The sequence below is a fragment of the Hyperolius riggenbachi genome, chromosome 1 (assembly GCF_040937935.1).
Source record: "Hyperolius riggenbachi isolate aHypRig1 chromosome 1, aHypRig1.pri, whole genome shotgun sequence".
In the NCBI taxonomy this organism is placed as follows: Eukaryota; Metazoa; Chordata; class Amphibia; order Anura; family Hyperoliidae; genus Hyperolius; species Hyperolius riggenbachi.
Genome location: NC_090646.1, coordinates 479,156,746 through 479,173,145, shown reverse-complemented (window position 1 = coordinate 479,173,145; position 16,400 = coordinate 479,156,746). Strand labels below are relative to the sequence as shown.

The 16,400-nt window shown below is 44.8% G+C and overlaps 1 protein-coding gene across 2 annotated transcripts in view; it reads right to left on the bottom strand.

Moving 5' to 3' along the window:
- The window catches only part of NFATC4 (nuclear factor of activated T cells 4), an 88,819-nt gene extending 72,735 nt beyond the window's left edge, over positions 1–16,084 (bottom strand). The window contains exons 1-2 of one of the 2 annotated variants that reach the window (XM_068241520.1): positions 16,010–16,084; positions 15,336–15,446 (exon numbers count right to left, since the gene is read on the bottom strand). In XM_068241520.1, the coding sequence (XP_068097621.1) occupies positions 15,336–15,446; positions 16,010–16,022 (124 nt within the window). In that variant the 5' untranslated portion in view covers positions 16,023–16,084. Of the gene's footprint in view, positions 1–3,347; positions 3,428–15,335; positions 15,447–16,009 lie in introns of those variants that run through there. The other variant, XM_068241529.1, reaches the window with a different exon arrangement.
- Between the last annotated feature and the right edge of the window lie 316 nt (positions 16,085–16,400).

The following is a 16,400-nucleotide window of genomic DNA, read 5'->3' as shown; positions in this document are numbered from 1 at the left end:
ACACAATGGAGAGGCCAGAGAGGATGGCGAGGGAGATCGTGCACCTCATGGGGCTGAAGGATGCCCCAGGTAAGTATAAATACAGCCATAATTAAGATCTCAGGTACATGTTAAGACTACTAAAAACTGTAGTAAGTAAGTTGTGGATACATGAACATGACTACAAACACGCTCGCTAATTCGCTGAGTTACATTGCAGCAACGTGACCTTTTGCAGAGGTATGATATGACTGAGATGAAAGTTGCATACTGTATCATTCTTATACATAATTCTGTAAATCCAGGTATTCTTATTCTATGTGGCTCACTGAAGAATACTCTTCAGTCAGGGACAGTGTGTCAGAAACAGAGGAACTCCTTATGCCATTCATTGGTACTATGAACAACATTTACAGGAGGAATAATTTAAAACAGAACTCATTAATTTCAACTACAGTATTTACATGAAAAGCATCAAGTATTTCCTGCAAGTTTTATCACATTCAGTACATACATCTAAGCAAAATTGTAGGGGCTTGCGCAAGAAACTGGTGGCAAAGCAATCTACCACACAACTTATGGCTAGAGATAATAATCATTTTGAGTTGATGCTATTTTATGTTTGTTTTATGCAAATGTATACAGCTTTACATAGAACTGAACTAACCAAAAGCAGTAGCTAAATATTTTGATTAGTCCAGCACCAACCTGCATAAGCAAGAGCATTAACATAAAACTTGCTTCAACTCAAAATTATTAGCATCTTATTGACAATCTTTACTAAGGGCAAGGCCAAGAAGTAGTCAGAGTAGGCACCTGTTGTGTCTGCATTAGCAGTAATGGGTTGGTTCCCCTTTTCTGACACATTGGTGGTTCAATTGCACTACGTGATAGTAATAAACTAGTCCCAGCAGAGCCACAGGTTATTTTCTTTGTACCTCTGCTGTGCTCTAGGCAAAATTTGAATGCTCCCCTTTGCTCTGGTCAGTTCCCATCTGTCCTGTGGTTAGTGGTGCCTTCAGCATGTATCAAGGCTTGACACCTTTCTGCTTATTCCTTCTATCGTGTAAGACCTGCAACTAGTGGTGTCCCCATCACTTATTGGGAACTCTCTGGTAATATCTCCCCTATCAGATTTGAGATCATTCATTGAGACCTGTGATCAGTAGTGCCCTAGCAGTGGTATTGGTGCTAGGAGCAGTCATCAGTATCTCTCTGCTAATACCTCCCATCAGACCTGTGATTAGTGGTGCCCAAGCAGTGGTGCTAGGAACAGTCATCAGTAGCTCTCTGCTGATACTGCCCATCAGACCTGTGATCAGTGGTGCCCAGAAATTGGTGCCATGAGCAGTGATTGGTAGCTCTCTGCTGATACTGCCCATCAGACCTGTGATCAGTGGTGCCCAAGTAGTGGTGTCAGGAGCAGTCATTGGTAGCTCTCTGCTGTTACTACTCATCAGACCTGTGATCAGTGGTGCCCAAGTAGTGGTGTCAGGAGCAGCCATTGGTAGCTCTCTGCTGATACTACTCATCAGACCTGTGATCAGTGGTGCCCAAGTAGTGGTGTCAGGAGCAGTCATTGGTAGCTCTCTGCTGATACTACTCATCAGACCTGTGATCAGTGGTGCCCAAGTAGTGGTGTCAGGAGCAGTCATTGGTAGCTCTCTGCTGATACTACTCATCAGACCTGTGATCAGTGGTGCCCAAGTAGTGGTGTCAGGAGCAGTCATTGGTAGCTTTCTGCTGTTACTACCCATCAGACCTGTGATCAGTGGTGCCCAAGTAGTGGTGTCAGGAGCAGTCATTGGTAGCTCTCTGCTGATACTACTCATCAGACCTGTGATCAGTGGTGCCCAAGTAGTGGTGTCAGGAGCAGTCATTGGTAGCTCTCTGCTGATACTACTCATCAGACCTGTGATCAGTGGTGCCCAAGTAGTGGTGTCAGGAGCAGTCATTGGTAGCTCTCTGCTGATACTACTCATCAGACCTGTGATCAGTGGTGCCCAAGTAGTGGTGTCAGGAGCAGTCATTGGTAGCTCTCTGCTGATACTACTCATCAGACCTGTGATCAGTGGTGCCCAAGTAGTGGTGTCAGGAGCAGTCATTGGTAGCTCTCTGCTGATACTACTCATCAGACCTGTGATCAGTGGTGCCCAAGTAGTGGTGTCAGGAGCAGTCATTGGTAGCTCTCTGCTGATACTACTCATCAGACCTGTGATCAGTGGTGCCCAAGTCGTGGTGTCAGGAGCAGTCATTGGTAGCTCTCTGCTGATACCGTCCCAGCAAGAACTAGGATCAGTGATGTCTGCAGCTTTTATTGGGAGCTCTCTGATAGTACCTCCTTAGTAAGAACTGTGATCAACAGTGCCCTCAGCAGTCACTGGGAGTAGAGATGACCAATGAGATGGTAATAATTCCATCTTGCATGTAAATATAATGCAAATTGTATGTAGTTTGGAAAGGAGGCAATGAAAATCAAGAAGGAATTTCATTTGATTGGGCCAATACCAAGCTGTGTACAATTAGCATTGCGTTTGCAAGCAATCTGGAATTATGATCATCTCATTGACATTCTCTAATTGGGAGCATTCTGCTTATACCTACCAACCCCCTCCCCAACTTCTGTAAGATTTATAACCAGCAGCATAACCTGTAGCAATCATCACAATCTATTTGTTGATTCCTCACATATGAGAAAAGCTGCCTTCTGATCACAGACAGGTCAGGCTGGAAAGGAAACGGCAGAGAGCTTCTGAGTGAATGAATAAGTGGTGGGTACACAGGTGATTACGACAGGTGTGACTATGGCAGGGGCTACTTTTTCCAGGCTCCTGTGAACAATCATCAAAATGGAATAAGACAGGTACAAGATCTAAGCAGTGAATGGGGATGAGTGTGTTTTGTCATCTCTGCCTTGGGTATTGGAGGGCCCGATCTTGGACCTTAGAAGGCCTTGGCACTTCAGCAGCACAGACTGCTCCCATGCTCTACATGTATTTGTTCTTGCTACTTTTGCATGGAGTGCACTGTCTCCTAGTCACCAGGTGATATCATTACATATCCTTTGCACCAGTACTGAAGCCAGAGAGCAATCAAATACGGAGAGAAGAGAAGGTTAATAGGGGATTTTCAGGTGCTTAATGAAAACTTTTTTGTGACCATAGACAGTACTGCTGAGCAGTGGCGTACCTAGGGTATTTGAAACCCAGTTCTGGGTATAATAAGACAACCCCCCCCTCCAAAAGTAAAGGAGCTAATCAGGAAGCACAGTGGGCAGCATTGAGAGCTGTGACAATGATGACGCTGCGCTCCAGCAATTCGAACGCGGAAGTCAGGTGAGTAATTATCCACCCGCCGTGCCTACTTACTGCTGATATATGGAGGGGGAGAGAGGCAGAAGGAGGGAACCCAGGTGAGGGAGGGGATTCAGCCTGCACCTAATCATCTTTATTACTGGCAGACATGAAAAAAACAGACAGCACCAACTGCCATTATCGATAACCCCACCCCCTGACAATGCGATAGGTTTAAAGGTTGTTTTTTCTGTCGATATTGTAACGAATGGTGTCAGCAACACAGATATTTTCTGATTATTGGTGATCTGCAGTATCACCAACAATACAGATTCTATGCCTGATTATGTGTGATCTGCAGAATCACCAATAATGCTAGTATAGCTAGACACAGGACACCTAATGTGATATAGTGTTTGGTGCAACAGTAATCAGAGAAGTTATCTCCCGTGGGGCGGGAGATACAGACACTACTGCAGCCAAGGATTCCCTGAGGAGCAGGGAACCAGACTGCACTGTAGCCAGTGGACCCCTGAGGGGCAGGGTCCCACTGACTGGGCTGCAAAGAGGACAGTTGGTGGAATGAGTGATTATGATGGAACTGCAGCTGAGGATTCCCTGGGGAACAGGGAATCGGATGGTATTGCAGCCAGTGGACACCTGAGGAGCAGGAACCACTGACAGGACTGCCAGAGTTATAACTGGTTGAATGAGAGATATGATTAGACTGCAGCCAGGGACTTCCCGAGGAGTAGGGAATCAGACTGTACTGCAGCCAGGGATTCCCTGAGGGCAGGGAATCAGACTGCACTGCAGCCAGTGGACTCCTTAGTGATAGAGACCACTGGCTGAGCTGCAAGATGGTATCCTGAGGAGCAGGTGACCCTAAACCTGTGCTTGCAGCTGGTGAACACCTGAATAGCAAGTGTCACAGATAGTGCAGTAAGGCTGACCACCCAAGGGTTGGTTGACAGCCAGACAGGTCAGACAAGCAGAGTCGGCAACACACGGACAGATAAAGTACAAAGGCGGAAGACTAATTCGGTATCCCGGTACAGGCAGTGTCGGCAACAGGTAATCAGATAGGCGGAGGTACCGAATCAGTGAGCAGGAGAGTGGTCAGGAAAGCCAGAGATCATAAGGTAACAGAATATAAATAACAATCCTAGTCTTAGGTGTGAGGTCCTTGGTCTCAACACCTGGGAACTAGTCTTAACAGATAAACAGTAGCAATGTAGCAATCTCCTAATCTTAGGTGTGAGGTCCTTGGTCTCAACACCTGGGAACTAGATTAACAGATAAACAGTAGCAATGTAGCAATCTCCTAGTCTTAGTTGTGAGGTCCTTGGTCTCAACACCTGGGAACTAGACTTATGGCCCATACTCACGAGGGACTTTTGTCGCCTCAACACGCGGCGCGCGCGTGTTGCGGCGACAGGTCGCCCGTGAGTATGGGCCGTTGCACGCGCGCGCACCCCGAACTGTCGCCCGTCGCTCATGTCGCCATGCGATTGAAAGTTTCAATCGCATGGCAACAGTCGCCGCCGCACCTCCGCCGCAACTGTCGCTAGTCCGCGTGAGTACGCGGACTAGCGACAGCAACATGATAGTAAATAAACGGCGCTTCCGGCGGGGGGAGGGACAACGGCGACAGCTTCCGTTGCATCAGTTGCCAGGTCCCTCCGCCGTGTGTATGCGGAGGGACCTGGCTACTAGCTGTCGCCAGCATGTCGCAAGCACGCTCCCGTGTGCTTGCGACATGCAAAAAAGTTGCCCGTGAGTATGGGCCATAACAGATAAACAGTAGCAATGTTACGGCTATCACCGGAATCTGACTAAGTGTGAATTCCCAGCTCCGGCTGGTTCTAACACACTGTAAGATCTGAATGGGGTCTGAGAGCTCACACGTAAGTTTTCGCAACAGCAGACAACTTGCAACTGACAGGCAAGTCCTATATATACCCAGAGCGCTCCACAGCGCCGCCCCAGTCACTCAGCCAATCCGGAAGATAGCTGGAGTCAGCTGATCGGCATGATCAGCTGACTCCCCTTCTGTTAGCATAAAGGTCCTGTCGCCTGTCGCGCGCGCGCGTGTAGCTCTCAACCTGTGTGCACTAGAAGGACCAGATGAACCAGCGGCAAAAGCCGCCGGCTGGAACGCGGAGATGGCCGCCCTGCCGCTTGCCCATGCGGCGGCATCTCCTCTATTCCTTACAGATATACTGTACATATGGACAGTGGGAAATACTGGTTGCTAGTCAATTGATAAGAGTTGCTATTTCCCACAATGCAACAAGGCTCTCACAGTGTGATGTCAGGACCTAGGTGCTGACATCACACAGTGGGAGGGGTTTCACCACAATATCAGCCATTCAGACCCTCCTGATGATCTAGTCGAGAAAAGGTAACGCTTTCTCACGGCAAAAGAGGTATCAGCTACCGATTGGGATGTTCTATCTTTGGTTACAATTCCTCTTGGTTACAATTTGTGAGTGTGTGTGTGTAAAACATATAAAGTATTTTTGGGGCACTATCTTGGGCATTTTGTTTTTTTAATGACTGCAGTAATTGTTTACAATCATTTTGGTTTCCCACCTTCTGCAACCTTCAAAACAAGTTTTTCAGTCTATGTCTTTATCCCCAGGTGTTATGGGCTGCCCCGTTTTCTACCCCCCCCCCCCCCCCCCCCCGCAGTGGTGTAGCTAAGGAGCTGTGGGCCCCGATGCTAGTTTTACAATGGGGCTCCCCAGGCACTCTATACATCGCAATTGATATGGCACACCAAAACCTGCCAATGGCAACTACAGTGTCAGAGGTACAAGAAGGGGATGGGGAACAGTTTGTTAATGATTACCACAATTCAACGTATCTATAGAAATGATTATTATGAGCACAGGACCAATAGAGAGCTAATACTGTAGTTGAGAGAGGGCCCCTCGTGGCCCCACTAGTCCAAGGGCCCAGATGCGGTCACTACCTCTGCAACCCCTATTTCTACACCCCTGCCCCCCCTCCTCAAAGGTACTACATGCCACTCAGCAGATCTGAAACTGTATGAACTGTTTCTGGCTTCCAAGCAGAAGGCTAGACAAATTGACCCAATTGTTTCAGCTGGCAAAACTCTGGGACAGATTTATCAAAATCATTGCAAGGAAAACTGGAGTAGAACTGGTGAAAAATGGAGCAGAGGAGCAGACCCAAGATTCCGATTGGTTGCTTTGAGCAGCTTCTTCACTTCTGCATCTGTTTAGCTTCAGTTCTCTTTTCACTGATTTTGACAAATCTGCCCCACTGTTTATACAAGACTTTAAACTTAACACTGCCATTTTGTAATGATAGCAATCATAACTGTACATGTTGTTGCGCTTATTATTCATGAGAATATCATGAAGTTTTATCCATTGCAGTTTAATTTTCCAGACAGGTTTTTGACATCAAATATGAGCTGTACTGCAGACTGAGAGTGGGAATTTTAATATGTTATTCCTGTTCCTCAGAAGGTAGACTACACAAACAGAAGGAAGGAAGGTCAGTCTCAGGTTAGGGGTCATGTTATGCTACTGTGTCATTCATGGAAACACCTGTACAATATACAGTGCGCTTTGACTGGATGATTGCTAACTAAAATACATGTGATAGAACATGATACACAGTAAGACTCAAACCCTTCCCATCTGGAAATACAATTTATGATTGTTACTGTTACATAACAAAACACTTCTAGGAATATATATATATATATATATATATATATATATATATATATATATATATATATATACAGTGGTGTGAAAAACTATTTGCCCCCTTCCTGATTTCTCATTATTTTGCATGTTTGTCACACTTAAATGTTTCTGCTCATCAAAAACCGTTAACTATTAGTCAAAGATAACATAATTGAACACAAAATGCAGTTTTAAATGATGGTTGTTATTGTTTAGTGAGAAAAAAACTCAAAACCTACATGGCCCTGTGTGAAAAAGAAATTGCCCCCTGAACCTAATAACTGGTTGGACCACCCTTAGCAGCAATAACTGCAATCAAGCGTTTGCGATAACTTGCAACGAGTCTTTTACAGCGCTCTGGAGGAATTTTGGCCCACTCATCTTTGCAGAATTGTTGTAATTCAGCTTTATTTGAGGTTTTCTAGCATGAACCGCCTTTTTAAGGCCATGCCACAACATCTCAATAGGATTCAGGTCAGGCCTTTGACTAGGCCACTCCAAAGTCTTCATTTTGTTTTTCTTCAGCCATTCAGAGGTGGATTTGCTGGTGTGTTTTGGGTCATTGTCCTGCTGCAGCACCCAAGATCGCTTCAGCTTGAGTTGACGAACAGATGGACGGACATTCTCCTTCAGGATTTTTTGGTAGACAGTAGAATTCATGGTTCCATCTATCACAGCAAGCCTTCCAGGTCCTGAAGCAACAAAACAACCCCAGACCATCACACTACCACCACCATATTTTACTGTTGGTATGATGTTCGTTTGCTGAAATGCTGTGTTACTTCTACTCCTGATGTAACGAGACACGCACCTTCCAAAAAGTTCAATTTTTGTCTCGTCGGTCCACAAGGTATTTTCCCAAAAGTCTTGGCAATCATTGAGATGTTTTTTTAGCAAAATTGAGACGAGCCTTAATGTTCTTTTTGCTTAAAAGTGGTTTGCGCCTTGGATATCTGCCATGCAGACCGTTTTTGCCCAGTCTCTTTCTTATGGTGGAATCGTGAACACTGACCTTAATTGAGGCAAGTGAGGCCTGCAGTTCTTTAGATGTTGTCCTGGGGTCTTTTGTGGCCTCTCGGATGAGTTTTCTCTGCGCTCTTGGGGTAATTTTGGTCGGCCGGCCACTCCTGGGAAGGTTCATCACTGTTCTATGTTTTTGCCATTTGTGGATAATGGCTCTCACTGTGGTTTGCTGGAGTCCCAAAGCTTTAGAAATGGCTTTATAACCTTTACCAGACTGATAGATCTCAATTACAGTACTTTTGTTCTCATTTGTTCCTGAATTTCTTTGGATCTTGGCATGATGTCTAGCTTTTGAGGTGCTTTTGGTCTACTTCTCTGTGTCAGATAGCTCCTATTTAAGTGATTTCTTGATTGAAACAGGTGTGGCAGTAATCAGGCCTGGGGGCGACTACAGAAATTTAACTCAGGTGTGATAAACCACAGTTAAGTTATTTTTTAACAAGGGGGGGGGGGGGGGGGCAATCACTTTTTCACACAGGGCTATGTAGATTTTGAGTTTTTTTTCTCACCAAATAATAAAAACCATCATTTAAAACTGCATTTTGTGTTCAATTATGTTATCTTTGACTAATGGTTAATGTTTTTTGATGAGCAGAAACATTTAAGTGTGACAAACATGCAAAAGAATAAGAAATCAGGAAGGGGGCAAATAGTTTTTCACACCACTGTATATGTATATATATATATATATATATATATATATATATATATATATATATATATATATATATATATATATATATATATATATATATATATATACTGTAACATCAGCTGCTAATCATGGCCAGATCCCCTGCCTTGAGATAAGTATGTATCTAATACTTTGAAATAAAATGTTCTTATCCTTAAAATTAAACATGTCACTAAGGAAATATTAAGACTGTGAGACTGCTGTTGCTGACATTCTAATAGTTTCTATCTTTTTTCACCTGCACTGTTGAAACACACACACACACACACGCACGCACGCACGCTCGCACACACACACACACACACGCACGCATGTACGCACTCACGCACGTATGTACGTGCGCACACACTCCAAGAGGTTTTATTGCTGGTCTGAACTCTACCTGTTTGGCCCACTTATTGATTCTGGTCCTTTTCGCCTTACTGCAGTATTGGACAATGGGTGTCAGGAGGAGGAGAGAGAGATGACTGAGCAGGTTGATGGCCAGACCAAGCCCTGGCCGTTGTTTGGACTAGGGGAGAGAGCTCAGAGAAACTCAGGAAATCTACTGTATTGGTCTGGTGCCTTCCTTCTCCCAATGGAAAACCTACATATATGGATTACCAATAGAATAATAACACCTACCAATATGGCTTATAAGCACCTTGATGTAATGGTTCAGAGCTCAATCATTATTAATCATCGCTTGCAGATTTAGTGGCAGTTTTACCACTGGCGTTGTTGTTAGATAGGGCCTAGGAGTTTGTAGGTAAATCTCATATTCAGTTATACCCCTCTGATTGATAAGGAATCATTTATTGTTTGTCTGACAGGACAGGTTTATTTTTATGAAAGGCTTAATATGTGCTGTTGTATTGAAAGGTTAAGTCATGGGGCAAGTCAGCACTGGATGAAGTATGACAACCCACCTTTCATTCTCAGCTCCTCTGATGATATTCCTATATCTGGCTGTACATAGTGTTGGGCGAACACCTGGATGTTCGGGTTCGGGAAAGTTCGCCGAACATGGCCGCAATGTTCGGCATGTTCGGGCCGAACCCCGAACTCCCCGAACATCCCGCTTTTGGGGGCCCTATGGGGTCGCAGGCATAAGGGGGGAGCATGCCCCGATCGCGGGGGGGTCGGAAATTCCCCCCACCCCCCTCCGCTAGCGCTCCCCCCTCTGCCCGCTTCCCCATTCAAAAGTTAGGAAGTGAAACTGAACCGCCCGCTGCCCGGCCTCCCTCAACGCGTCACTCTCCGGACTCCTCCTCCTCCTCAGTCACTCCATAGTGCCGCCCACTGCCAGCCACCCACTACCGCACAGGTACAGTTTCACTTCCTAACTTTTGAATGGGGAAGCGGGCAGAGGGGGGAGCGCTAGCGGAGGGGGTGGGGGGAATTTCCGCCCCCCCCCCGCGATCGGGGCATGCTCCCCCCTTATGCCTGCGACCCCATAGGGGGGCAGTATTCGGGCGAACAGGGCCCTGTTCGTGCCGAACAGGGGCCCTGTTCGGCCAGGCAATGAGCCGTTCGGGCGAATCCGAACAGTTTGGCCGAACACCACCAGGTGTTCGGCCGAACGCGAACATCACCCGAACAGGGTGATGTTCTGCAGAACCCGAACAGTGGCGAACACTGTTCGCCCAACACTAGCTGTACACAGGCCCGGATTTGCACTAGGGGAGGGGAGTGAGCCACGTTTCCATCATCAGGAGCCTGTAGGCACGTGCCTACAGAGCCTTATGATAAATCCAGCCCTGACTGTACAGCTTTCCTTGTCATTCAGCTAGAATGAGCTTACAGATCAGGTTTCCTAACTAATCTGTAACTCTTCTGATGCCAGCCCCCTATTTCTCCGAACAGGTTCACTTCGGGTGAGTTTGCAGTCTGATTACATTGAAGAACTACAAAAGAAGAATCAGTATAACTACCAGTTGTAATTCCTTCTTCTATTTGGCTCTTGCCTATTTTTTTTTTTACTGTGAATAACCCTTTCTTCTGGTATGACATCAAATTACTGTAAATTAGCTATTGGCATTTCTGTATGATGTCAGTTTTATCACTGAATCACCTCCAATTTATTTGCAAGATCCTATTATGTCTGAGAAACAAAATGGGCTGCATGATGATTGCATTACTGTGCTGACAGGAGCCTGCAACTTCCTGTTTCCAGGTGCTCTCTATTTGCATCATATTTCTGTTTTACTTCATGATTGAGCTGATGTACTAATGAATTCCTAGACAGTCAGTTTAGCATACCAGTATGTTGGCTTAATTGGTTCTGCGATATATACTGTTACGATAATATATGTTATATGCTATGATAATATATGATATATGTTAACTTTCAAGCTGCTAAAATAAGGTAGTGTCACATGGTGTGGTCCTTATTCACCAAGTGTTTGTTCAAATGGGTAAAGCATAGTTCCTAACTGTCCCTCTTTTGGAGGGACAATCCATCTTTGGGAGCCCTGTCCCTCTGTCCCTTTTTCCTCCTCATTTGTCCCTCTTTCTATGTAAATATACTGTATATATTTCTCTACTTACAAATGTGTTTGATTCCTATCCTTTAAATTGATATATTAATAATTTTAAAATGTTAATATGAAGGAAAATGAACAAGGATAGAAAGGACGAGTGTGGTTTGAATTATAAAACAACATATTTTTCTTATGAAATCTTTAAGGTATGCATGACTAGGGGTGTGACAGGGGTGTGATCAGGGGTGTGGCAGGGGCATGGTTTAAGTGTCCCTCTTTCTCATCTCAAAAAGTTAGGAGGTATGGTAAAGGGAGGTGGGGAGTGACACAACAGGTACTGGATGCGTAGTTCCATCTGTCCTGTGTGTATTGAGCCTTAGGTATTCTTGACATGGAGAATATCATAGAACACAAAGGGCTCGGGTCACTAAACCGTGATAACTCATATCACGGCCGCGCTAGCGGTTTCACGTTTTTGCACAATCGCAAATTTCTGCTTGCAATTGCAAATAAATTCGAGATTGCGCGCGGAAACTTGTGAAAAGCGCAGCCATGATATGAGTTATCATGGTTTAGTAAATCAAGCCCAAAGAAACATACTGTAAGTGGTTATCTCGCAAGCCTTAATTGGTTTTCAAAAATTCTCCTACGTGTTAAAAAGCTGCAATAATTACCATATCGTTTCCTAGAATAGCAAAGGTTGCTGAAAGGGTAGCAAATTTCTGTTTATGTGATTGCAGTTATATGTATATGTTACGGCCAGAACCCGAAGTGTGGCCACTTCTAGTTCTGGCCGGCCACTTCGGGTTCTGGCCGGCCAATGCGCGAAGTGGCCGCAGCGCAGCGGCCAATGTTAGAAATGGAATGTTTCCTTTTAATATGAATGTAGTTTTCCTGGCCGTATGTAGCAAAAAAAAAACAACAGTTCGTTCATTGAATGAAATGAAGCCGCCCGGCTTCTGCTCCGCCTCCTCTCCTCCGCCCCTGCCTCTCTCTCTCTCTCTCTCTCTCTCTATCTATCTTCTTCGGGCAGCCGACGGGGACACGCGTGTCCCCGAGAGTCGTTCGTGGCGTCAGGAAAGCAGAGCGGGGAGGCTGCAGACATTGCTTCTGCCAGCCCCCGCTCTGCAGGGACGAACGACAGGATTGCCTGCCGCTACGAACGACTCTGGAGGGGACACGCATGTCCCCCGCTGCCAGTGTCGGGGAGAAGAGAGAGAGAGAGAGAGGCAGGGGCGGAGGAGAGGAGGCGGAGCAGAAGCCAGGCAGCTTCATTTCATTCAATGAACGAACTGTTTTTTTGCTACATTTGGCCAGAGACGGCCAGGAAAACTACATTCATATTAAAAGGAAACATTCCATTTCTAACATTGGCCGCTGCGCTGCGGCCACTTCGCGCATTGGCCGGCCAGAACCCGAAGTGGCCGGCCAGAACTAGAAGTGGCCACACTTCGGGTTCTGGCCGTAACATATATACCGAATACAAGAACTTTTAATATAGACAAGTAATCTAGCTCCTAAGTTCTCAACATATGGTACATCTACACTGAAAAGGATTAAGATGAAACAGAGCTGGGACAATGTCCTCCAGCCGCCAAGACTGACACACCAAAGTGCGCCGTTCCATTCCTCCCAACCCAGTCATCACCACACCATACAATTCTTTTAATATCTATTCAATTTAAGAATTTCAATCAATTTTTCTGACTGATTGTAACATTTAAAAAATATGACCAATGTACCACACACCTATGTTACATTTTCCCCCAATTATGATAAAAATTGTTGGAAACTCTGACAAAATTGCTAGGGTGTGTATATTGATAAATTGACAATCTAACATACACCATACAATCTTTAGAAAGATTGAAGAAAAATATCTGGCATTCCGGATAGATAAAAATCGAAGAAAACGGGAAATCCGATCAGATTTTTCAGTCGAATAAAAAAAAAAAAGTTTTCGATCTTATCGGGAGATCCGATCGTTTTTATCGAATCGCTGTAAAATCGGATCATTTTATTGTATCGTGTGTGGCCAAATTAAGAGGTGCCCCAGGGCCCCCAACAACTTAATCTCTAGTTATCTGGCTTGCAGTCACTGCCATGTATCCCCTTTTCTTATTTTTTACTGCTTTAAACACAATAAGGGAATGATAGCTGAGTGAGTTGTGCACCCCCTCCTACACTGCGCCCTGAGGCTGGAGCCTCTGCATCGGCCCGGCCCTGACATGAAAAGAGCCTCTAGGCAAGATAGCGGTTTTTGCCAAATGCTGATGGTCACCTAGCTTTTTTAGTAGGATTTGGTGAGGGCTAGTGTCCACCGGGCCCCTAGACTCTATCCAAGCCCTAGGCAACTGCCTAGGATTGCCTTGTGGAGGATCATCTGCACATACCCCAGAGGGTACTTTGGCAGGACCTGAACTTTTCATAGTTAATCTATTATAGTGAATTTTGAGATACAAAAAAGTATTTATAGGTAAATGAATAAGCATCATACAATGTTTGATAAGCACTTGTACAATATTATGGAGTACTTCTAACAAATATATACGCATTAAGGGGTGTTGGTGCTTTATAAATACAATAAATAAATAAATAATACTTGAGATGATGTTATCCACAGTAGGGAGTACTTGGGCAGCTCAGTCATTACATTATCTGCTATGATAATGTTGAAAAATACATGTTCATTACGGTAATATCACAAATAATTCTTATTCACTAATCACCTTTCATCTTCGGTTAATAATAATTACAACATTTGTATAGTGCTTTTCTCCTGTTAAACTCAAAGCGCTTGAGAGCTGTAGCCACTAAGGGCATAATCAATAGGCCACCCTGTTGTTTCAAGGAGTCTTGCCCAAAGACTCCTTAACTAAATAGGTATTGGCTTACTAAACAGGAACCAAGAATAAAACCCTGGTCGCCTATGTCATAGGTGGTGTACTTACAGTGAACCTAAATTCATAAAAAAATGAGTTTAACTTACCTTGGGCTTGTACCAGCCCCCTACAGCCGATTTGCACCCGCACTGTCACTAAGTATACCTCCAGTCCATTGCAGCACCCCTCTTTCATTTGGATGCGCAGCCCCAGTGCCCGTGCCTCTTGATCACACTCCCGTAGATGGGAGTGCTCTGCGCATGCGCCGTGAGGGCAAATCTCTATTGTGCATGTACAGAACGCTCCTGGCAATGGGAGCATAATCAAACACATGCGCGGCCCCAGCCATGCATGTGCATTGGCTGTCAACTCGCCAAGTCGTCCAGCCGAAAGAGGGATGCTGGGGGGGGGGGGGGGACTGGAGGATTTCTCAGTGACGTCAGGGGCACAGGGCAGCTGCAGGGGGCTGGTAGAAGCCCCAGGTTTTTTCATCGATTTAGATTCCCTTTAAGCAGTACACTATCCAGCCTGCAGCCTGGTTTGATATGTAAAGACTTGCCATCTTATATACAATTTCTTAATAAACCAAGGCCAGCTGTGTAGCATAATCTATATTCTTTGGTGTTCTGTAACTCTTAGCAAGGGTTATGTGTAAATTCTCATTTGCAAATGAATAGGCTCTTCTTTTGCACCTGAATAGTGTTTAATTTAAAAAACATTTAATTTGCCTTCCTTTCTCAGTCAGCCCTTCACATTTTAAAAAACTTTCAGGAAAGGACTTAAAATGCAGGGGAATAGGACTGCATTTGGAAAAATGTAGGAAAATCAGAAACCAAAGGGAAGACTTTATTTAAAATTCAAACTTTGTAATTAGCATTAGTTCAAAACGCTTCAAGAGCAAAGTTATTCTGATTGTAGGCAGCAGAATGCTAAGCTTCTACAGTCAGATTATAGGCGGGTGAATGGTTGCTATGGGTTACTGCAATCTGTACACAGATGTTTAAAGCGTCTGTAATATGTTTCAGGATTCTACTATGTGGACTTGTCTAGCGCACGTTAATCAAAACAGATGTGACAGTGATATATAACACAGTCTGCTCAAGTCACGAAAGGGCTGAGTGCAAGATTTAAAGGGACCACAGGAAAAACCTAAACATCATTACAGTCAAAAGCTTACCTACACACATACACTGTAAAGATTATAGAAGACATGTGGCAAAAATGCCCAGTTCATGCAGTGCTTTATGTGTATGCCTCAGCACCATTCGCGTACTCACCAGCCGTGTGCAGAGTGCTTCTGGGTGATGGAGTGTCTGAGTCTTCCTCGCCAAAAATCAGGCGAAAATCCAGCTCCCCATCCTGACAAATAGCGGCCCCCATTTGGGAAACTTTGTGATAAATAAAGAGAGAGGGGAAATAAAGCACTGCACTAATATATGAAGTGAATGTAGCTTTTCAGATGGAAGAGAGAGATAGCCCTGACAGGCAAGGCTAAAGCAGAAAACTAAATCCACTGAAGTGGTTAAAAGTGATAAAGATCCGACAGTGGAAACTGGAAACTTGGCTATAGTTGAAAAAGTTACATAGAGTAAATCAAGAGAGTGCAGCTGGAGCTAACGCTGGAAAGCAGAGGAGAGAGGACATGTGAAAGCAGGAGCAGTGGGACACATACACAACAAGATAGATGGAAGCATGTTACGGTATAGGCAGGAGGTATATATAGAAATAGAGGGCTGCAGACAGAGGGGGATTCCTCCTGCAGATCCCAGTATCCCCAGCTCCCCTCCTGCTCTTCTCCTCCCCACTGCTCTATCCTCAGCATTCCTTCACTCCCAGATTTTTCCCTCTGTTGCTTTTTTTTTTCTTTTTTTTAATGGGAAACTTATTATAGACTTTTTTTTTGTTCCAGTGCAGGGAAAACCCAAAAAGAAGAAAGGAACTTTTTCAGCACCTCCCCTGGACATTTTCTATTGGCTGGCGACTGTACTGACATCATTCCAATCTTTTTTCCAAGTCCTAGCCTCTGCTTTCTCTAAAAATACAGTATGTCACTGGAAGGGATGTTTATTTTAAAAGATCCAGGCTTTTGACAGGATGCTCCTCGGTTGGCCAGGAAAGCTCCCGCCTCCCTGTCTGATTGGATAAATAGACTGTCATTTGGCTGGTAGGGTGCTGAGGAAAAAGGCTGTGTCTTTTTATGATCTAACGGGAGGGACACTGCTGAAGATACAGTATGTGCAGAACAGGACAGATGCAAATATAAGATACTTGAAAGCCAGGAGTTCTGTTAGCTTTGTAGCACATAGGCTCTGTCATGGTCCACCATTTGTAATCATGAAAAC